At 38.8% G+C, this 23,130-nt stretch overlaps 1 protein-coding gene across 4 annotated transcripts in view; it reads left to right on the top strand.

Moving 5' to 3' along the window:
• Positions 1-23,130, top strand: part of OXSR1 (oxidative stress responsive kinase 1) — a 99,585-nt gene that overhangs the window by 7,512 nt on the left and 68,943 nt on the right. For 3 of the 4 annotated variants that reach the window (XR_009542880.1, XM_060162331.1, XM_060162330.1), the window contains exons 2-3: positions 8,932-9,044; positions 16,013-16,121. Coding sequence is in view for 3 of the 4 variants with exons in the window: in XM_060162331.1 (XP_060018314.1) it covers positions 8,932-9,044; positions 16,013-16,121 (222 nt within the window). In the remaining variant the exon portion in view is untranslated. Of the gene's footprint in view, positions 1-8,931; positions 9,045-13,857; positions 13,906-16,012; positions 16,122-23,130 lie in introns of those variants that run through there. The other variant, XM_060162332.1, reaches the window with a different exon arrangement.

Below are 23,130 nucleotides of genomic sequence, written 5' to 3'. Positions count from 1 at the left end.
GTCATGTAGTTCTGGTTTCTAGGCCCCACTCTGCATCTTACTAATTTATGACCTAAGTCTTACCTTTGCTTGCATTGCTTTGTAAGATCAATAATACCTAACTCATGGGATTATTGTGAGAATTAGATGGAAAAAAAGAAGTGCAAGTAAGGAGAGTGCTCAGCATAGTACTTGGCGCACAGAGTAAGTGCTCAATAAATGGTAACGTTCACGATGGTAATAATGAGGTAATGCCTGTGAAGACTGGGCTATTTTTGTGTTTGTTCTGCCCCAAATGAGCAAAAATTTTTTTCTTGAAAATATATGCCACTACTTGAGTCATGAATCTATTCAACAAATAGTTACTGACCTCCACTTGTGTGTCAGGCACTATTTGGATGCTAGAGATACAGCAGCAAAGCAGACAGACAGAAATCCCTTGTGGTGGTAATGAAGGACAAATATAAAGTAGGGAAAGGGGTTGCGAACTGCTAGGGATAGAGGTGAGTTTTAAAGAGGTCAAGGAAAGCCTCACCAAGAAGGTGACATTTGAGGAAAGACCTGAAGGAGGTGGAGAAGTGAACATGGTGGTTATCTGTAGGTAGCTTGGTCTAAGCAGAGGGAACATCAGGAGTGCAAAGGTCCTGAAGAAGGAGCACACTGATGTGACTAAGGAATAATGAGGTAAGGGTGGCTGGAGCAGAGTGATTCAGAGGTTGAAGAGGCAGACCGGTTGAAGAGATCAGGAGAGTAAGGTGGTAGGTAGGGATGGATGGTCCTGGCCATCAGATGGTATGAAGCGTGGTAAGTCATTGTGGTACTTGGCTTTTGCTTTGTGTAAGATTTTATGTTTTAAAAGGACAACCTGGGCTGCTACGTGGAGAATAGTTTTTTAAGGGTATGAGGGTAGGAGAGGTTATCCAGGGGAGAGAGGTAGTAGTGGAGGTGGTGAGAAGCAGTCAGACGCTGGTGTAGCATATGTTGAATTTAGAGATATGCCATTGGATTGGATGTGAGAAGTATCCAAGATATTTGGCAGGAGCATCCAGAAGGATGGGGTTAATATCCGTTGAGATAGAGATCACCAGAGTGAACAGGAGCGAGAGATGATTCATTGCAAAACCATCAGGCTGCTTGAATAATTACTCAAGAGCATATGGCAGTGTCTTTATTTTCATCTTTGTATGGAGAGAGAGCGTGATTTTTATGATAATGACTGTCCTTACAGCTGTTTCTGTAAAGGAGCTTTAATTTTCAGTATGACTCTGACAAGAGGGCTTATTCAGAAAAAGGTTTATGAAATTGTAAAGTCCTGTATTTTCCATGGTTCAGGTGACAGTGCCTTAGTCATCTTTCAGAATAAACAGTCTGGACTAGCTCTTTAGTTGGTGTTAAAGCCTTACTGAAAAATACTTAAAATCTTTAGAATATGTATCTGTAATAGTGATGGTTGGTCAGAATTTGGGGGGAAAATATCTTCAGTTGATTTGGTTCATTTGATTTATTTTTTCCTCACAGGTAGGAATAAAATCCATATTTTTGCTTACTCTTTTAAATTTCAGGATCTAGTAAAGTGGAGGGAGACTGTGAAATTTTTTTTAGTCCCGCTCATGCCTTTGGGCAGCTCCTTTTCTGTTTCAAGAGATAAGATTACCCAGTTTGAAGGATTTCAGGAGAAAGCTCAGTCATGGTTTTTCACTTTAATCCATTCTGGTGTGTAATGTACACTAACATAGCAGTTAAAGAACCAGCTAGGAGAGGACAGAAGAGTGGAAGAGGGGACATGGGGGATGGTGCATGGAGGATGCAAAACATGTAAAATAGTGAACTTCTGAATTAGGATGCTTTATTGGAAATTGTTTTACATTTTCCATTATATTATTCTTCATATTAAGCCAGTGCTTATTTGCTGGCATTAGAACAGTAGCTTTCACACTTTGACTAAACCATTCCTAACAGTTACCTTTTACATATTTTCGTGTGTATTTACACTGAAGTAAAAGTTTTACAAGATAATATTTGCATTTTTATTTTTTTATGTATTTTTAATTGAAGTATAGTTGATAGATAATGTTTACTTTTACTGTGTGCAATACATACTGATGGTTTCTAATTTGATTCTGTTTTCTCTAAGAAAAATGATGGTTGAAACCCAGTAAGTTGACTTGTGGTTTGAAAAATTCCTCATGAAGGAACCTGCTTTAAAGAAGAGAAAGAAAAAATATGTATTGTGGGGCTTCCCTGGTGGCACAGTGGTTGGGAATCCGCCTGCCAATGCACTAAACACGGGTTCGAGCCCTGGTCCAGGAGGATCCCACATGCTGCAGAGCAACTGGACCCGTGTACCACGGCTGCTGAGCCTGCGCTCTGCTTCGAGCCACAGCTCCTGAATCCCGTGTGCATGGAGCCCGTGCTCTGCACGGGGAGAGGCCGCCGCAATGAGAAGCCCGCGCATCATGACAAAGAGTAGCCCCCGCTCACCGCAACTAGAGAAAGCCCGCGCACAGCAATGAAGACCCAGTGCAGCCAAAAATAAATAAATAAATATATTTAAAAAAATATGTATCGCACAGTAATTATATTAAGAAAAAGCAATTTAGAGTAGAATGCTTCATGTAAAATACAACATGCTTTCAATATTTTTCTTCCCCCATGCCCTCTTTTGTAAACATTGTTGTGAAATTAGTTTTTTTTTAAATAATGTATTTATTTATTTATTTTTGGCTGCGTTGGGTCTTCGTTGCTGGGCACGGGCTTTCTCTAGTTGCGGTGAGTGGGAGCTACTCTTCGTTGCGGTGCGCGGGCTTCTCACTGCGGTGGCTTCTCTTGTTGTGGAGCATGGGCTCTAGGCTCATGGGCTTCAGTAGTTGTGGCACTCGGGCTCAGTAGTTGTGGCACTTGGGCTTAGTAGTTGTGGCTCACGAGCTCTAGAGCACAGGCTCAGTAGTTGTGGTGCACGGGCTTAGTTGCTCCGTGGCATGTGGGGTCTTCCGAACCAGGGATCGAACCCGTGTCCCCTGCATTGGCAGGTGGATTCTTAACCACTGTGCCACGAGGGAAGTCCCTGAAATTACTTTATATTTGGGAAGAAAATGAGAAAATGGAGAGGAAGGAAGAAAGAATTTAATGATTGTACATTTTTTCTTTTTTATTGTTTACATTTCATCTCTATCCAAGGCTGTATGTACAGGAGAACCCGTGATTAAAACATTGAAAAAAACTACAGTTTAAGTGGTATGGCTAGAGATGGGGAGTTGGTGAGGATAATTTATCTCATGTGTTTTGGTAAAGATTCAAGTACTTTAGAAGCGTAATAAACCTACCCTATATCAAATACTTGAGGAGACACAGCTATGTCTCTTAACAGTTTAAATGTCTAATAGGAAGATAATAGGTAAATAAATGAACAATAATGACATTTATTGAGCATTGCCATTTCCAAGCACATAATCGGGGAACCAAGACTTACCCTGCTAATGGTGGCAGAGTTTGTTTGAATCTAAGTGTGTTTTCCATGGAGCTTCCTGAAGTTAGGTGAGTTTTGACTTGGGCTTTAAAAGGAGGGGGAGGTATGGATTAATATGTAGAAAGCAAGCAAGGTGAATGGTTTGCACAGAGGAATGGAGATGGAGAAAACTAAATTGCATCCAGGGTATGGAAAATAAGTTAAAGCGTTGAGTTATCAAGAAGTACAGTATTGGGACTTCCCTGGTGGTGCAGTGGTTAGGAATCCGCCTGCCAGTGCCGGGGACACGGGTTCGAGCCCTGGTCGGGGAGGATCCCACATGCTGCAGAGCAACTAGGCCTGTGCACCACAACTACTGAGCCTGTGCTCTAGAGCCCACGAGCCACAACTACTGAGCCTGTAAGCCACAACTACTAAAGACCCCATGCCTAGAGCCCATGCTTTGCAACAAGAGAAGCCACCGCAATGAGAAGCCTGCGCACCACAACAAAGAGTAGCCCCCACTCGCTGCAACTGGAGAAAGCCCGTGCGCAGCAATGAAGACCCAATGCAGCCATAAATAAATATATAAATAAATGAAATTTTAAAAAAAGAAAGTACAGTATCAAGTAGTGGCTGTGGTTTAGTGATCTGATGAGTGATATAGTGCAAATGGACCTTGAAGATTATTTTATTAAGGGTAATAGATGGATTGAAGCCTAGGCTTTTTTTTTTTTTAAGCAATCTACGGAACTTAGAGCTTACTATCTGTATGTGTACTGTACTCATTTGTGTGCATGTGTGTATGGTTCTGTGCAGTTTTATTACATGTGTACCTTTGTGTAACTACCACTAACTAAATTCAAGACACAGAACTGTATTCCACCACAAAGTCCCTCTGGCTACCCCTTTGTAGCCCTCCTAACCTGTCTACTCACATCCCTAATCCCTGACAACCACTAATCTGTTCTCTGTTGCTGTTATTTTTGTTATTTCAAGAGTGTTATATATTATATAAATGGAGTCATAAAATATGTAACTTTCTGAGATTGGCTTTTTTCATTCAGCATAGTGCCCTTGAGGTTCATCCAAGTAATTGTGCATATCAATAGTTTGTTCATTTTTACTGCTGAGTAATATTTGTCTGTGTGGAATACCATATGTTTAACCATTCACCTGTTAAAGGATATTTGGGTAGTTTCCAGTTTTTAGCTATTATGAATAAAGCTGCTGTGAATATTCATGTACAAGTTTCTGTGTGAACAGAAACTTGTATATGAATTTTTAATTTCTCTCAGAAAAATTTTAATTTTTAATTCTCTCAGATAAATACCCAGTCATACAAATGCTGAGTTGTACAAGTTCATTTTTAGTTTTAAAAGAAATGGCCAAACTTTTCCAGAGTGGCTATACCATATTTTATATTTCTGCCTACATTGTATGAGTGATCCAGTTTAACCATATCCTCACCAGCATTTGTGTTATCACTTAAAACAATTTATTTTAGCCATTCTAGTAGGTTATTCCATTGCTGTTGAATTGCTTTTGTACCTTTGTCAAAAATCACTGTGGGGGGCTTCCCTGGTGGCGCAGTGGTTGAGAGTCCGCCTGCCGATGCAGGGGACACGGGTTCGTGCCGCGGTCTGGGAAGATCCCACATGCTGCGGAGCGGCTGGGCCCGTGAGCCATGGCTGCTGAGCCTGCGCGTCCGGAGCCTGTGCTCCGCAACGGGAGAGGCCACAACAGTGAGAGGCCCGCGTACCACACACACACACACACACACAAATCACTGTGGCACATTTGTGTGAATCAATTTCTGGTTTCTCTGTTCTGTTTTTGTGTGTGTGTGTATGTGTGTATGTCTGTCCCTTTGCCTATACCACACTGTCTTGATTACTGTAACTATATAAGTCTTTAAATTGGATGGTATGAATCCTTCAACTTTGTTCTTTTTTTAAAAAATTATTTTTATTTATTTTATTTTTGACTGCATTGGGTCTTTCTGGTGCACAGGCTTCTCATTGTGGTGGCTTCTCTTGTTGTGGAGCAGGGGCTCTAGGTACACAGGCTTCAGTAGTTGTGGCTCGAGGGCTCTAGAGCGCAGGCTCAGTAGTTGTGGCACACAGGCTTAGTTGCTCTGCGCTGTGTGGGATCTTCCTGGACCAGGGCTCAAACCTGTGTTCCCTGCATTGGCAGGCAGATTCTTAACCACTGCACCACCAGGGAAGCCCTGTTCATCTTCTTTACTATGGTGTTGATTATTCTAGGGCCTTCCCTTTTCATATAAACTTTAGAGTAAGCTTGTCTATGTGTACAGAATACTTTGCCGGGAGTGTGATAGGAATTGCCTTAAACCTATATGTAGTCAATTTGGGGAGTATTGACATCTTTACTGTGTTGATTTTTCGAATCCATGAACATGGTAAGTCTCCAGTTATTTAGGTCTTTTTTGTTTTCTTTGTTTGGTATTTTGTAATTTTCAGCATATAGATCCTGTTCATATTTTATTGGATTTGTACCTAAATGTTTCATTTTGGGGGAGCAATTGTAAATGATACTGTGTTTTAAGATTTTGGTTTCCACTTGATTGTTGTTAGTATATAGAAATGCAGTTGGGTTTTGTGTGTTGACCTTTTATCTTGCAACCTTGCTAAACTCTTTTATTAGTTTTAGAAGCTTTTCTTATATAGATGGTCATGACATCTACAAACAGGGACAGTTTTATTTCTTCTTTTCCAATCTGGGTGCCTTTTATTTCTTTTTCTTGCTTTATTGTGTTGTCTAGGACTTCCAGTGCTATGTTGAATAAAAGTGATAAGAATGAACATCTTAGCCTTTTTCCCAATCTTAGAGGGAAGGCAGTCTTTCACCAGTATGATGTTAGCTGTAAGGTTTTTTTTTTTGTAGATGTTCTTTATGACGTTGAAGGAGTTCCCTTCTATTCCTAGTTTGCTGAGAGCTTTTTTATCATGAATGGTGTTGAATTTTTATAAAGTGTTTTTGTGTCAGTGGATATGCTCATATGATTTTTCTTCTTTAGCCTGTTGATACAGTGTATTACATTGATTTTTTTTTTTAATTGTACCAGCCTTGCATACCTGGAATACATACTACTTGGTTGTGGTGTAGTATCTATTGCTGGATTCAATTGGCTAACATTTTGTTAAGGATTTTGCAGCTAAGTGCATGAGAGGTATTGGTCTGTAGTTATTTTGTTTTGTTTTGTTTTTTCTTGTGATGTCTTTGTTTTGTTTTGGTGTTGGTAATACTGGCTTCATGAAATGAGTTGGAAAGTGCTCCTGCTTCTTCCTTTTTTTCTAAATTGTTGAACTATGAGTTAAAATTGTTTGTAGTATGTAGTATTCCCTTTTTTAAAAAGATCAAGATATGTCACTTAACATAAAACTAACCATTTTTTTAACATCTTTATTGGAGATATAATTGCTTTACAATGTTGTGTTAAAAACTAACCATTTTTTAAGTGTACAGTTTAGTTTTTTTTAGTATATTCACAGTGTTTTGCATCCATCATCATTGTCTAATTGCAGAGCATTTTCCTCACCCCAGAAAGAAATTGTACCCATTAAGCATTAACCTCCCATTTTCCTCTTCTCCCAGCCCCTGGTAACTACTAATCTGTTTTCTGTGTCTATGGTTTGCCTGTTCTGTGGACATTTCATATATATGGAGTCATACAATATGTGGTCTTTTGTGATTGGTTTACTTCACATAGTATGTTTTCAAGGTTCCTCCCTTGGCTCATGACTCCATTACTCTTACCTCTGCTTTCATTGTCTCATCTTCTCTGACTCTGACCCTCCTTCGTCTCTTTTATAAAGACCCTTGTAATTAAATTGGACCCACCCAGATAATCCAGGATCATCTTTCCATCCTTAATTTAATAACATGTGCCAAGTCTTTTTGCCATTTATGGTAACATTCACAGGTCTCAAGGATTAGGATGTGGTCACCTTTGGGGGGCGGGTATTATTCTACCTACCACACAGATTTTAGAGCTTTTATTATTATTCCACTTCTCCCTGAAGCTCTGTTCTTTTTTTCAGTCTGTTTTCTCTCTGCTGTTTAGATTGAGTAAAATTATTGATCTTATCCTCAAGTTCACTGAATTTATCCTGTTATCTCTATTTTTCTATTGAGCTTCTCCAGCAGGTTTTATATTTTGGAAATTATATGTTTTAGTTGTATAATTTCCAGTTGATGCTTTTTTTTTTTTTAGTAACTTCTGTTTCCTTATTGAGGCTTTTCTATTTTTTTATTTTGTTTTAAGATAATTCTTAACTGTTTGTTGAAGCACTTTTATGATGGCTGCTTTAAAATTCTTGTCAGATAATTCCAACTAGTAATTCATTTTGGTGTTTCTATCAGTGTGATTGTCTTTTCTCATTCGAGTGTGTTTTTCCTGGTTCTTGGTGTGACGATGTGATTTTTCCTTTTTTAAATCGTGTGATGGACATTTAGGATATTAATGTTAGGAGACTCCTGATCCTATTTAAAATTTCTATTTTAGTAGGCAGTTACTCTACTTAGAGTTAATGTGTAAGTCCTGGCCTCCTTTTGTGAGCTATGTAATTCTTATAAGTGAGTTTTCAGAGCTCTGGCAGTGTTATTGTCTTCTGCTTTATTCTTCTGGCACAGCAGGACTCCTATGTAATCTCTGCAGGTGTTACCTTGGTTGACAGGTGGGTGTGGGTCTGGTTCCCCCCCTTCCGCCCCCCACCCCCTCTGCTGCTGCTGTGGGCAGATTGGCTGGATGTTGCCCAGGTGTGGGGCAGGGACCTAGTTGCCCCTGTGGTGCATCTGGCCTGCTGCTGTCTGGGTGTGGGGTGGAGACCCTGCTGATGCTGTGGTGGGTTGGGTGGATTGTCCTGGATAAGGATCGGGAAATCTGTCTTCTAGGTTGCTACTGAGCTTCCCCTTTCACAGTCCTTTGGCTAGAAAGGATTTTTCTCATTTGTCTGTTTGTCTATCCCTGTTGGTTCCAGGAAGCAGGCTGTTCTGGTGCCCACTCATGGATATGTGCGAGATAAAAGAAAAACCCAGGGAGCTTACAGTAGTGCTTTTCCTCACATCCTGAGGGTCCTAGCCAGCCCATCTGCTTCTTTCCACCTTTCAGATTGTCTTTATGATTGTTGAATTATTTCTAAGGTATTTAGTTGTATTTAGAGGAGAAGAGCAGGGAAATGTGAGCCTACACCATCATATTCTAGAACTTCTGGAACTCAAGCAACTTTTATTTGTGTGTGTGTGTGTGTGTGTGTGTGTGTGTGTGTGTGTGTGTGTGTGCTGGTATTTATTGACAATTCTATGAAATGGTCAAGGCTTTTGCTTTTATTGACACCCTACTTTTTAGAGTGTTTCTCTGCATTTTTTGTTGAGTGTAAGAATAAGTTAAGAATTATTCTCTTGTTTAAATTGTGTAGGAATTTTAAATGTCTTGTTTTTATCTACCCCTCTACATATTTACTCACTTATATATTTATCTTTAGGGAGTGGAGCAACGGCTGTGGTCCAAGCAGCATATTGTGCCCCTAAAAAGGAGAAAGTGGCGATCAAACGGATAAACCTTGAGAAATGTCAAACTAGCATGGATGAACTCCTGGTATGCACTTCTCGTATTTCTTGTATATTCATGTTAGAGTGGGAAATAACTTGAAGTTTTTTGTTTTTTATTTTTTAAAAAGGTTTGTGATTTCTTCATTAATAAGTAATGCTTATTGTAAAATTTATAAAATCCAGGTAAGTAGAAAAAAATTATAGTCCTCTCATTCTGAGATTGACACTTGCTGTATGTGCACATTTAAACATCTTTGTATTTTCATAATAATGTAACCATATACTTGTCCTTTCAATTAAAAATTTATCATAGAATTCTTTCTATGTCTATAAATATGAATTAATGTAGCTTTCAATATGTATGTAGTGTTCGGTTGAATACTTTATCTAACCTGTTCTCTAGTATTGGATGATTTTTGTTTCCTCTTTGTTGTTATAAACAATGCTTGCTTACTTCTCACTTTCCTTAAAATAGTATCATGCAATTGTGATTTCTGGGTCAAATGAAATACCTTTAAAAGGCTTTAGCCTTCTAGGAACATGGTACCAACCTGCATTCTGACCATTGTTGCAGGATGAGGGGTAGAATGACCCCCCAGCAGCATTGGCTTCTCCAAGGGCTAGGGTCAGGGAGAAGAAAGGGTATCCCAAGGATCCACAGCTGCATGAGATGTTCTGTGGCGTTAAAAGCTAGCCACACAGGGATTGTTCTGTACTTTTATGCTCCATGACACCTAGAGTAGTTTTCAAGTATATAGTAAGTACTCAGCAAGGGAAATGAAATAGTTTTTCCAAATCATTTAATTTTTTAAATCCTCAGTTTCTTTGGTTTAAATTGGAAATAATATCTGCTTCTGCTTTGTGTACCTCATGAGGATTTTCTTTTTTCTTTTTTTTAATAAATTTATTTATTTATGGCTGCGTTGGGTCTTCGTTGCTGCGCATGGGCTTTCTCTAGTTGCGGTGAGCGGGGGCTACTCTTTGTTGCGGTGTGCGGGCTTCTCATTGCGGTGGCTTCTCTCGTTGCAGAGCACGGGCTCTAGGCAGGCGGGCTCTAGAGTGCAGGCTCAGTAGTTGTGGCGCACGGGCTTAGTTGCTCCGCGGCATGTGGGGTCTTCCGAACCAGGGATCGAACCCGTGTCCCCTGCATTGGCAGGCGGATTCTTAACCACTGCGCCACCAGGGAAGTCCCTTATGAGGTTTTTCTTGAAGATTGAATGAATAGTACTTGAAAACCATAAACTGCCACACAAATATGCACTAATATTGTTATATTGTTAAGTAATTTCTCTAAGATCATGTACAGCTAATAGTAGAAAAGACAGGAACTAAGACTGGTATGATCTATCAGTCCTGGATTGGGTTTAATTTCTGGTGTAGTCTGTAGTGAGTATTTAGGGAATAATTGGAATAAAGTAAAAGATAATAGAATTATATATTGAACTTTCAGCAGATGAGACAAATGTATTTCTTCAGGAGTTGGTAATGCATAAGCAGAAGCTGAAGAGTTGGGGTGCTGGAGTGATCTAGGGCTGTCTTTGGTGAGAGAACACACACTTGGAAGGAGACGCTAATTGAAACGCTATGTGACGAACTTGGATTTACAGATGCAAGCAATACCTTAGAGCACCATTTGGGCATTTGAACTGCAGTGATCATAAAAGAAGTCTAAATTGTAAATTAATTCTTATTGTTAAAGAAAAACAATATTTAAAAAAAATTTTTTTCACATCTTTATTGGAGTATAATTGCTTTACAGTGTTGTGTTTGTTTCTGCTGTACAACAAATTGAATCAGCTATACGTATACATACATCTCCATATCCCCTCCCTCTTCAGCATCCCTCCCAGCCTCCCTATCCCATCCCTCTAAGTCATCACAAAGCATCGAGTTGATCTCCCTGTGCTATGCAGCAGCTTCCCACTAGCTATCTGTTTTACATTGGGTAGTGTATATATGTCAGTGCTACTCTCTCACTTCATCCCAGCTTCCCCTCCCCCCCCCGTGTCCTCAAGTCCATTCTCTATGTCTGTTTCTTTATTCCTGCCCAGCCACTAGGTTTATTAGTACCGCTTTTTTAAATTCCATATATATGCGTTAGCATACGGTATTTGGAAAAAACTTTTTTTTTTTTTGCGGTATGCGGGCCTCTCACTGTTGTGGCCTCTCCCGTTGCGGAGCACAGGCTCCGGACGCGCAGGCTCAGCGGCCATGGTTCATGGGCCCAGCCGCTCCGCGGCATGTGGGATCTTCCCCGGACCGCGGCACGAACCCGTGTCCCCTGCATCGGCAGGCAGACTCTCAACCACTGCGCCACCAGGGAAGCCCCATACTAAGCTTTTGATGTTGTGATTTTAAATTTTATTTTCAAAACTGTCTTTATTATTATGCAGAAAGGATGCTCTGGGTTCTCCAGAGAGTACTGATGTAAACCAATAACAGGTGTGTAATGTGTGTGACAGTTACTAGTGAGGACGCAGTATATTGCTCCTTTCTCTTGTCAAAATGTTTTCTTGTTTGACAGCCTTTGCTAAGTGTGATCACAAAATCGGCTGTCAAATCTTACTACATTTATTTTCTCCAGAGATTTTACTCACAGACTTTTCTCTGAGAAAGGCAACTATGTAATATATTGAGATTTTTCTCTCCTCTGGTAGATGCTAGGACTAGATTCATTGAACAAACATCTGAGGGGACCATTAAGAGGCTTAAGATGTCTTTTCTTCTGCCAAGAGGCTCACAATCTAGTTGAAGAGTTAAGGCTCTTGCCTGCTGTACATGGCAGAGTGTGACAAATGCATAGGAAAGGTGTAAGTACTGTGTTGAAATAAGAGGAAGAAGGGAGCTACCAGTTATGAAAGTGGAGGCCTTTGTGGAGATGTTTGTGTCCTGGGCCACCTGGGCTGGGAAGACTTTGAAGAGGCAGAGATGGAGACCCTGCTGGGCAGGGGTTTAAGATCAGCAAAGAATAGCATATTATATATTAACATTATGAATATATATGATTTTATATATTAATATAACTGAAACATTTTTATAAAACAATTTTTTTTGAGCATTTCTTTTTTTTTTTTAACATCTTTATTGGGGTATAATTGCTTTACAATGGTGTGTTAGTTTCTGCTTTATAACAAAGTGAGTCAGTTATACATATACATATGTTCCCATATCTCTTCCCTCTTGCGTCTCCTCCCTCCCACCCTCCGTATCCCACCCCTCCAGGCGGTCACAAAGCACCGAGCTGATCTCCCTGTGCTATGTGGCTGCTTCCCACTAGCTATCTACCTTACGTAAAACAATTCTTAATTATGTGGAATGCTCTCTGATTTTCTATCCTATTTTTGTTTTTTTTTTTTTAATGTGATCCACTAAATTTATTTAATGGCCCATATGAGTTGCATCCCATAGGTTGAAGAACACAAAGAGATATTGAGACTAAATTCAGGCAGTGACAGTGATAATGGAAAGGAAGACACAAATTCCCTAGACATTTTATAGATGGAAAAATTGTTAGTACTAGAATGAGCACTCTATGAGGGCAGGGACTGTTCACTCTGAATGAGTGAATGAATAAATTAACATTACTTGGGGACTGACTGAATAGTGTGAAGTGGAGGAAAACCACCTACGTTGGAGTAATCAGAAAACCAGGGAGTAAATAGTAGAAATCAAGATGAGTGAGTTTCAAGAAGGAATGAACAGTCCATCATTAAAACATGGCTTCAAGTGGAGAACTGAAAATTCCAGACAAAAGATCTGGTATTAGCAGACAATAAAGGACTTTCAGGAAAGCATTTTCATGAGTAGGGGTGGAATCACTTATGAGTGTTGAGGAAGCTGCTGGGAAATTTGAGTCAGAATGAATATACCACTCTTGCAGAGCACTTAATATGTATATTTTTTCTTTTTGAAAGGAAAGGGAAAAGGGTAACTCCAAGGGGAATTAAGAGGAATAGAAGAGAAGAAATGGAATATTTAAGGCCCTTTTTATCTTTAAAATTTATGGCTCTCCTGCTAGCCTCCTTTTTTTTGTTGTGGTTGTTTTTTGTTTGTTTTTATTAATTTTTTTTAGTTGTAGTTGATTTCCAGTGTTTCAGGTGTACAGCAAAGTGATTGAGTTATACATACATATATATATTTGTATATGTATACTTTTTCAGATTCTTTTCCATTAAGGGTTATTACAGAATATTGAATATAGGTCCTTGTGCTATACAGTAGGTCTTTATTGTTTATCTGTTTTATATATAGTGGTGTGTATCTGTTGATCTCAAATTCCCAATTTGCCCCCCGCCATAGTCTCCTTTTAGAAAACCCTTTGTAGTACTCTTTTTTCCAGGATTAAGCTCAAAACCTTTTGCTTAACATTTAAGACCTTGGACCATTTGGCCCCAGCTCTTTGCATTGTCACTCCCCTATGTGATTTCTGTCTCTTTCACCTCTCCTGTCCAGTTAGTCACCAAGCCCTATTGTTTATACCTCTTTAGTATCATCTCTTGACTCTTCCCTTTCTTTTCATTCATATTACCACTTATTTTTTTTTAACTTTTTATTTTGTGATAGTCTCAACCTTACAGAAGAGCTGCTAAAGCAGCATAGAAAGTTCCCATATGCTGTTCACCCAACATCTCCTAAGAGTAACATAACCATAGTACAGTAATCTAAACTGAGAAATTAGCTGTTTATCGTTTTTCAGGCCATTATCATCTCACCCAGCTCATGGCAACAACCTTGAACAGAGTCTTTCCCTTTAGTCTTGCCTTCTCTCTTTTATTTTCTACATTACAGCCAGAGTGATTTTTATGAAAAAATAACTATAGTTAAACCTTTGAGGCCTTTCCATTGCTGTTAGGATGAAGCCTAAATTATTGAACACAGTTACAAGCTCCTTTATGATACGGTCCCAGGTAATTAAACAATCAAAACCCCTAAAAACATATTTATCTTTCCTATTTCAGTGTCATCTGAAAGTGGAAATCTTTCCTATTCCTATAGGAAAGTGTTATCTTTCCTATTTCCTTCTTATAGGAAGCTTTCCCTGATTGTTACTCCTAATTTTTGGTAATTCACCTCTCCGATGAAATCATGTAGTATTTAGTACTTCTCCTATCAGACTTTCTTCATCTGTGTTATTAATTAGTATTTGTCTGACTTCTTCACCAGACTGTAAGTTTCATGAGGTTTCACCATTGTGGTCAAGCACCTAGGACTGTGCCTGGCACAGAGTAGGCATTTGGTAAATTTCTGTTGAAAGCATGAACTGCTTAACCTTAGACAGGTTTACTCCTGTGTCCTAAAATCTGTCTTGCTTATTTCATCCTCTTTTTGTAATTTTATGTGCTTTGCACCTTGTACTGCTATAACATCCCACATCCTGCAGAACTAAACGTAGTTCCCACCTTCTCTGTGAAGACTTCTTACCTGCCTTAACTGTTCTTTCCTCTGGATTCTTGTAACATTTACTATCTTTACTGCTCATTTGGCACATATATACTGTTCTCTTTATATTCCCTCTTATATGTACATATCTTATCTCTTCAAATCCTGTATAACTATGTCAATAGGCAGGTGTTTACTTTAGTTCTTCTTCCTTATCCTTCATATTTACTTACCTTTTAGTATGGAAGACTGTGCTAGTAACTTAGTGGGTAGCAAAAATGCACACAACAAAGTCCTTGCCGTAAAAGAATTTACATTCAAGTAGAGAAAATGAGAATGGAAAAACTAGTGTTTATTGAACACTTCTTATGAATCAGGGATTATGGGCAACTTTTACGCAATTGATCTTACTGAACAAATACCAAGGGCATAGGGCAAGTATTAATACATCAGTAAGTAAAAAGCTATATAAAGTGCTATAGGATTTTATTCATTCAGTAAATATTTATTGAGGGTATACTGTGTGCCAGGCACAATAAGGGCCAGTATACAGAATCTGACCTCTCATTGAGCTACAGTTTTGTGAGGGATGCAGAAAAATAAATAGGCAATTACAGCATCGTATGATAATTCCCACCATGTGTATGAGTCCACTTTTAAGTACTTGCCTTCTTGGAGTTGTCAGTCTAGCAGGGAAGGACAGACAAATAAGCATCCAATGTACTATCCAGTACATATGTGCTGTGATGTAAGGAGATATGCACAGAGCTTGGAAGCCAAGAGAAGGGACACCTAACTAACTCAACCTGGGAAGTTGGGAGGAACTGGTATTTTGGCTGAGATCAGAAGGAAGAATTGGTGTTTTCAGCTAGGTGAAAATGAAGGAAGTGTATTTGAGGCAGAGGGAACAACAGGGTTAAATTTAAATGTCCATGGTTAGAAGAAGCATGGCTCACTTGAAGTTACTTTGGCTGGATCATAGGACTGGGGTATGTTGGGGGTAGGGGTCAGTGAAGGCAGTAGGAATGATGGAGAGGTAAGCAGGGCCCTGATCACACAGGGCTTTTATAAGGCATTTTATCACACCAAATCTAATTTAAATTCATTAAATTCGAATGAGATAGTATAAGCTGAGACTTTGGGCTCAGGTGTCTACTTTGGATTTAGTTCATGGCCTCTTTAAAGTGGGAACCGTTAATCATTTCACAAAAATGAGGTGAAACAATGTTTTGGAGAAGAAAGACAAACAAACAAACCACCCTTTGTTTATTAGTATTGATAATTATCCTCTGTGACTGTAAAACCTGATTTCCCAAGATGGTTCTTTAAGGGCACCTGGAAGTAAAAATATGTGTCCCAGTGGAGGCCTCTGTGGTGCTGTGGCAGGGTGTGATAAATAGTGCATGTTTTTGGTTTCAGAGATCGCTAGTTTAACAAGTGAAAGGAGTAAGAGTCAGAATGGACTGAGGGAAACCAAGCGGTTTTTTTGGTTTAACCATTCTTGCAGAGGTCAGGCATGAAAATCCCAGAAAGGTTGTGACATAGTCTTTGGAATTCCCAGATCTGGATTCAGTAACTTCTAGTGTTGTTTTAGCCTTGCATATAATGAATTACCATTTTTTCTCTTCTTTGTAGAAAGAAATTCAAGCCATGAGTCAGTGCCATCATCCTAATATTGTGTCTTACTACACGTCTTTTGTGGTAAAAGATGAGCTGTGGCTAGTCATGAAGCTACTAAGTGGAGGTGAGTAGAGTACAATGAAATGTCAACTTCCATGGTTTGGAAAATTTATACAAATGTTTTTCTTGTTTTGGTTTTCATGGACATTTACATTTGAGGAGATACTGAGAATAAAGTATCTAATGATAATAGTGCATAAGGTGAGACAAGTTTCACATGTTGCATTTGTTTGTCATGCCTCTTCAATTACTCTTAATCTAGGATGGTTCCCTCCTACTTCCTCTCTTCCATGAGGCAGACTTACTGAAGGGTCTGGTCTGAAGGGTCTATCTTGTCCCACATTCTGAATTTTTTTTTAACATCTTTATTGGAGTATAATTGCTTTATATTGTTGTATTAGTTGCTGCTGTATAACAAAGTGAAGCAGCTATATGTATACATATATCCCCATATCCCCTCCCACTTGCGTCTCCCTCCCACACTCCTTATCCCACCCCTCTAGGTGGTCACAAAGCACTGAGCTGATCTCCTTGTGCTATGTGGCTGCTTCTCACTAGCTATCTATTTTACATTTGGTAGTGTATTTTTGTCAATGTCACTCTCTCACTTCGTCCCAGCTTACCTTTCCCCCTCCTCGTGTCCTTAAGTCCACTCTCTGTGTCCTTGTCTTTATTCCTGTCCTGGCCTTAGGTTCTTCAGAACGAGTTGTTTTTTCTTAGATTCCATATATATGTGTTAGCATACGATATTTGTTTTTCTCTTTCTGACTGACTTCACTCTGTGTGACAGACTCTAGGTCCATCCACCTCACTACGAATAACTCAATTTCGTCTCTTTTTATGGCTGGGTAATATGCCATTGTATATATGTGCCACATCTTCTTTATCCATTCATCTGTCAATGGACACTTAGGTTGCTTCCATGTCCTGGCTAGTGTAAATAGAGCTGCAATGAACATTGTGGTATATGACTCTTTTTGAGTTATGGTTTTCTCAGGGTATATGCCCAGTAGTGGTATTGCTGGGTCATATGGTAGTTCTGTTTTTAGTTTTTTAAGGAACCTCCATACTCTTCTCCATAGTGGCTGTATCAATTTATATTGCCACCAACAGTGTAGGAGGGTTCCCTTTTCTCCACACCCTCTCCAGCATTTGTTGTTTGCAGATTTTTTGATGATGGCCATTCTGACTGGTGTGAGATGATACCTCATTGTAGTTTTGATTTGCATTTCTCTAATGATTAGTGATGTTGAGCATCCTTTCATGTGTTTATTGGCAATCTGTATATCTTATTTGGAGAAATGTCTATTTAGGTCTTCTGCCCAATTTTGGATTGAGTTGTTTGTTTTCTTGATATTGAGTTGCATGAGCTGCTTGTATATTTTGGAGATTAATCCTTTGTAAGTTACTTCGTTTGCAAATATTTTCTCCCATTCTGAGAGTTGTCTTTTTGTCTTGTTTATGGTTTCCTTTGCTGTGCAAAAGCTTTTGAGTTTCATTAGGTCCCATTTGTTTATTTTTGTTTTATTTCCATTTCTCTAGGAGATGGGTCAAAAAGGATCTTGCTGTGATTTATGTCATAGAGTGTTCTGCCTATGTTTTCCTCTAAGAGTTTTATAGTGTCTGACCTTACATTTAGGTCTTTAATCCATTTTGCGTTTATTTTTGTGTATGGTGTTAAGGAGCATTATAATTTCATTCTTTTACATGAAGCCGTCCAGTTTTCCCAGCACCACTTATTGAAGAGGCTCTCTTTTCTCCATTGTATATTCTTGCCTCCTTTATCAAAGATAAGGTGACCATATGTGCGTGGGTTTATCTCTGGGCTTTCTATCCTGTCCCATTGATCCATATTGCTGTTTTTGTGCCAGTACCATACTGCCTTGATTACTGTAGCTTTGTGGTATAGTCTGAAGACTGGAAGCCTGATTCCTCCAGCTCTGTTTTTCTTTCTCAAGATTGCTTTAGCTATTTGGGGTCTTTTTTGTTTCCATACAAATTGTGAAATTTTTTTGTTCTAGTTCTGTGAAAAATGCCAGTGGTAGTTTCATAGGGATTGTGTTGAACCTGTAGATTGCTTTGGGTAGTAGAGTCATTTTCACAATGTTGATTCTTCCAATCCAAGAACATGGTGTATCTCTCCATCTGTTTGTATCATCTTTAACTTCTTTCATCAGTGTCTTACAGTTTTCTGCATACAGGTCTTTTGTCTCCTTAGGTAGGTTTATTCCTAGGTATTTTATTCTTTTTGTTGCAGTGATAAATGGGAGTGTTTCCTTAATTTCCCTTGCAGATTTTTCATCATTAGTGTATAGGAATGCAAGATATTTCTGTGCATTAATTTTGTATCCTGCTACTTTACTAAATTCATTGATTAGCTCTAGTAGTTTTCTGGTAGCAGCTTTAGGATTCTCTATGTACAGTATCATGTCATCTGCAAACAGTGACAGTTTTACTTATTCTTTTCCAATTTGGGTTCCTTTTATTTCTTTTTCTTCTTTGAGTGCTATGGCTAAAACTTCCAAAACTATGTTGAATAATAGTGGTGAGAGTGGGCAACCTTGTCTTGTTCCTGATCTTAGTGGAAATGGTTTCAGTTTTTCACCATTGACAACAATGTTCACTGTGGGTTTGTCATATATGGCCTTTATTATGTTGAGGTAAATTCCATCTATGCCTACTTTCTGGAGGGTTTTTATCATAAATGTGTGTTGAGTTTTGTCAAAAGCTTTTTTCTGCATCTATTGAGATTATCATATGGTTTTTATCCTTCAGTTTGTTAATATGGTGTATCACATTGATTTGCATATATTGAAGAATCCTTGCATTCCTGGGATAAACCCCGCTTGATCATGGTGTATGATCCTTTTACTGTGCTGTTGGATTCTGTTTGCTAGTATTTCGTTGAGGATTTTTGCAACTATGTTCATCAGTGATATTGGCCTATAGTTTTCTTTTTTTGTGACATCTTTATCTGGTTTTGGTGTCAGGGTGATGGTAGAATGAGTTTGGGAGTGTTCCTCCCTCTGCTATATTTTGGAAGAGTTTGAGAAGGATAAGTGTTAGCTCTTCTCTAAATGTTTGATAGAATTCACCTGTGAAGCCATCTGGTCCTGGGCTTTTGTTTGTTGGAAGATTTTTAATCACAGTTTCAATTTCAGTGCTTATGATTGGTCTGTTTATATTTTCTATTTCTTCCTGGTTCAGTCTCGGAAGGTTGTGCTTTTCTAACTAAGAATTTGTCCATTTCTTCCAGATTGTCCATTTTATTGGCATGTATTTGCTGATAGTAATCTCTCATGATCCTTTGTATTGCTGCAGTGTCAGTTGTTACTTCTCCTTTTTCATTTCTAATTCTGTTGATTTGAGTCTTCTCCCTTTTTTTCTTGATGAGTCTGGCTAATGGTTTATCAATTTTTTTAATCTTCTTAAAGAACCAGCTTTTAGTTTTATTGATCTTTGCTATCGTTTCTTTCATTTCTTTTTCATTTATTTCTGATCTGATCTTCATGATTTCTTTCCTTCTGCTAACTTTGGGGGTTTTTTGTTCTTCTTTCTCTAGTTGCTTTAGATGTAAGGTTAGGTTGTTCATTTGAGATTTTTCTTGTTTCTTGAGGTAGGATTGTATTGCTATAAACTTCCCTCTTAGAACTGCTTTTGCTACATCCCATAGGTTTTGGGTTGTCATGTTTTCATTGTCATTTTTTTTTAGGTATGTTTTGATTTCCTCTTTGATTTCTTCATTGATCTCTTGGTTATTTAGTAGCATATTTTTTAGCCTTATGTGTTTGTATTTTTTACAGTTTTTTTCCTGTAATTGATATCTAGTCTCATAGCATTGTGGTCGGAGAAGATACTTGATATGATTTCAGTTTTCTTAAATTTACAAAGGCTTGATTTGTGACCCAAGATATGATCTATCCTGGAGAATGTTCTGTGCGCACTTGAGAAGAAAGTGTAATCTGTTTTTGGATGGAATGTCCTATAAATATCAATTAAATCCATCTTGTTTAATGTGTCATTTAAAGCTTGTGTTTCCTTATTTATTTTCATTTTGGTTGATCTGTCCATTGGTGAAAGTGTGGTGTTGAAGTCCCCTACTATTATTGTGTTACTGTGGATTTCCCCTTTTATGGCTGTTATCATTTGCCTTAAGTATTGAGGTGCTCGTATGTTGGGTGCATAAATATTTACAGTTGTTATATCTTCTTGGATTGATCCCTTGATCATTATGTAGTGTCCTTCTTTGTCTCTTGTAATAGTCTTTATTTTAAAGTCTATTTTGTCTGATATGAGAATTGCTACTCTAGCTTTCTTTTGATTTCCATTTGCATGGAATATGTTTTTCCATCAACACACTTTCAGTCTGTATATGTCCCTAGGTCTGAAGTGGGTCTCTCGTAGACAGCATATATACGGGTCTTGTTTCTGTATCCATTCAGCCAGTCTGTGTGTTTTGGTTGGAGCATTTAATCCATTTACATTTAAGGTAATTATCGATATGTATGTTCCTATTACCATTTTCTTAATTGTTTTGGGTTTGTTACAGTAGGTCTTTTCCTTCTCTTGTGTTTCCTGCCTAGAGAAGTTCCTTTAGCATTTGTTGTAAAGCAGGTTTGGTGGTGCTGAATTCTGTTAGCTTTTGCTTGTCTGTAAAGGTTTTAATTTCTCCTTTGAATCTGAATGAGATCCTTGCTGGATAGAGTAATCTTGGTTGTAGGTTTTTCCCTTTCATCACTTTAAATATATCCTGCCACTCCCTTCTGGCTTGCAGAGTTTCTGCTGAAAGATCAGCTGTTAACCTTATGAGGATTCCCTTGTATGTTATTTGTTGCTTTTTCCTTGCTGCTTCAATATTTTTTCTTTGTATTTAATTTTTGATATTTTGGTTAATATGTGTCTTGGTGTGTTTCTCCTTGGATTTATCCTGTATGGGTTTTCTGCACTTCCTGGACTTGATCAACTATTTCCTTTCCCGTATTGGGAAGTTTTCAGCTATAATCTCTTCAAATATTTTCTCAGTCCCTTTCTTTTTCCCTTCTTCTTCTAGGACCCCTATAATTTGAATGTTGGTGCGTTTAATGTTGTCCCAGAGGTCTCTGTAACTTTCCTCAATTCTCTTCATCCTTTTTTCTTTATTCTGCTCTGTGGTAGTTATTTCCACTATTTTATCTTCCAGGTCACTTATCTGTTCTTCTGCCTCAGTTATTCTGCTGTTGATTCCTTCTAGAGAATTTTTAAATTTCATTTATTGTGTTGTTCATCATTGTTTATTTGCTCTTTAGTTCTTCTAGGTCCATATTAAATGTTTCTTGTATTTTCTCCATTCTATTTCCAAAATTTTAGATCATCTTTACTATCATTACTCTGAATTCTTTTTCAGGTAGACTGCCTATTTCCTCTTCATTTGTTTAGTCTGGTGGGTTTTTACCTTGCTCCTTCATCTGCTGTGTATTTCTCTGTCTTCTCATTTTGCTTAACTTACTGTGTTTGGGGTCTCCTTTTTGCAGCCTACAGGTTTGTAGTTCCCGTTGTTTTTGGTGTCTGCCCCCAGCGGGGATGGTTGGTTCAGTGGGTTGTGTAGGCTTCCTGGTGGAGGGGACTGGTGCCTGTGTTCTGGTGGATGAGGCTGGATCTTGTCTTTCTGGTGGGCAGGTCCACGTTTGGTGGTGTGTTTTGGGGTGTCTGTGACCTTATTATGATTTTAGGCAGCCTCTCTGCTAATGGGTGGGGTTGTGTTCCTGTCTTGGTAGTTGTTTGGCATGGGGTGTCCAGCACTGGAGCTTGCTGGTCATTGAGTGGAGCTGGGTCTTAGCATTGAGATGGAGATCTCTGGGAGAGCTCTTGCCGATTGATATTATGTGGGGCTGGGAGGTCTCTGGTCAACCAATGTCCTGAACTCGGCTCTCCCACCTCAGAGGCTCAGGCCTGACAGCCAGCCGGACCACCAAGACCCTGTCAGCCACACGGCTTTTGGAAGTCTGAGGTCCTCTGCCAGCATTCAGTCGGTGTTCTGTAGGAGTTGTTCCACACATAGATGTAATTTTGATGTATTTGTGGGGAGGAAGGTTATCTCCACGTCTTACTCCTCCGCTATCTTGAAGTTTTCTCTCTTCACACTATGTAGTTTTGAAGTGTTCCATACTCACAGATCAATCAAGGAAAAGCTTGAGGGCAGATTTAGGGAAATCTTCCATTACTCCTGTTGCTAGAGGATCTACATTTCATGTTTTTTCCTTTGTGCTTAGTCTAGTTTCACTTGCTCATAGAGTACTGCGTGCAGTGGCCTTCTTCCTGGCAATTCAGACAAGAGTTTCTAGCATGAAATGTATCAGGCTGCACCTGATACTTGAGCTTGGCGGGCTGTGTGCAGAAGCTCTGCACATGACACCTTGGCTCAGTGGGGCCATGTGCAGAGATGTTGTGCCTGGCCCTGTGAGCTGGAGCCTTAAGCAGCACTAGCAGCACACAGCTACTCCACATTCTGGATTTAACTGGTTATTTCTTCCTGGTGATGTTTAACCTGATTTATATTCCTCTGTTTCCTACAAATTAAAACAAGACCCTAAGTGTTGTTTGGACAGAATATTTTGTAGGTGATGCTGTGTACTTCATATTGTATCACATCAGGAAGTAGTATTTGCTATCTGGTTGTATCTTTAATGGTGATATTAATTTTGATTGCTTAAGATTATGACAGCCAGGCCTCTCCATGGAAGAGTAAGCTTTACTTCCCTTTGCAGCAAGCAAGTAATCTGTGGGATGATACTTTGGCACTGTGAGTATCCAGTTCCCCAGTCTTTTGTCTAATGATTTTTAGCATCCATTAACAATCCTTGCTTGTCTCAATTAGTTTTGTCAGGGGTTGCAGAATGGTAATTTTTCCTATTGCGCCTTTTTTTTTACATTTATAAACTGGCATTCTTCTCTGTAAAGGAACTTTCCCTTATTAACTGGGGCTTTTTGGTTAACCTATACTGTAGTTCCTACTGAAAAGGCAAGATAAATGTGTTTTTTTAAGGACCAATTTTCAGAGTAAAAAGTTAGTTTAATAATCACTGCCAGTGATTTTT

Source organism: Lagenorhynchus albirostris, chromosome 10, assembly GCF_949774975.1.
Source record: "Lagenorhynchus albirostris chromosome 10, mLagAlb1.1, whole genome shotgun sequence".
In the NCBI taxonomy this organism is placed as follows: Eukaryota; Metazoa; Chordata; class Mammalia; order Artiodactyla; family Delphinidae; genus Lagenorhynchus; species Lagenorhynchus albirostris.
Note: the sequence above shows the minus strand (reverse complement) of the source record. Positions and strands in the feature narration are given on the sequence as shown.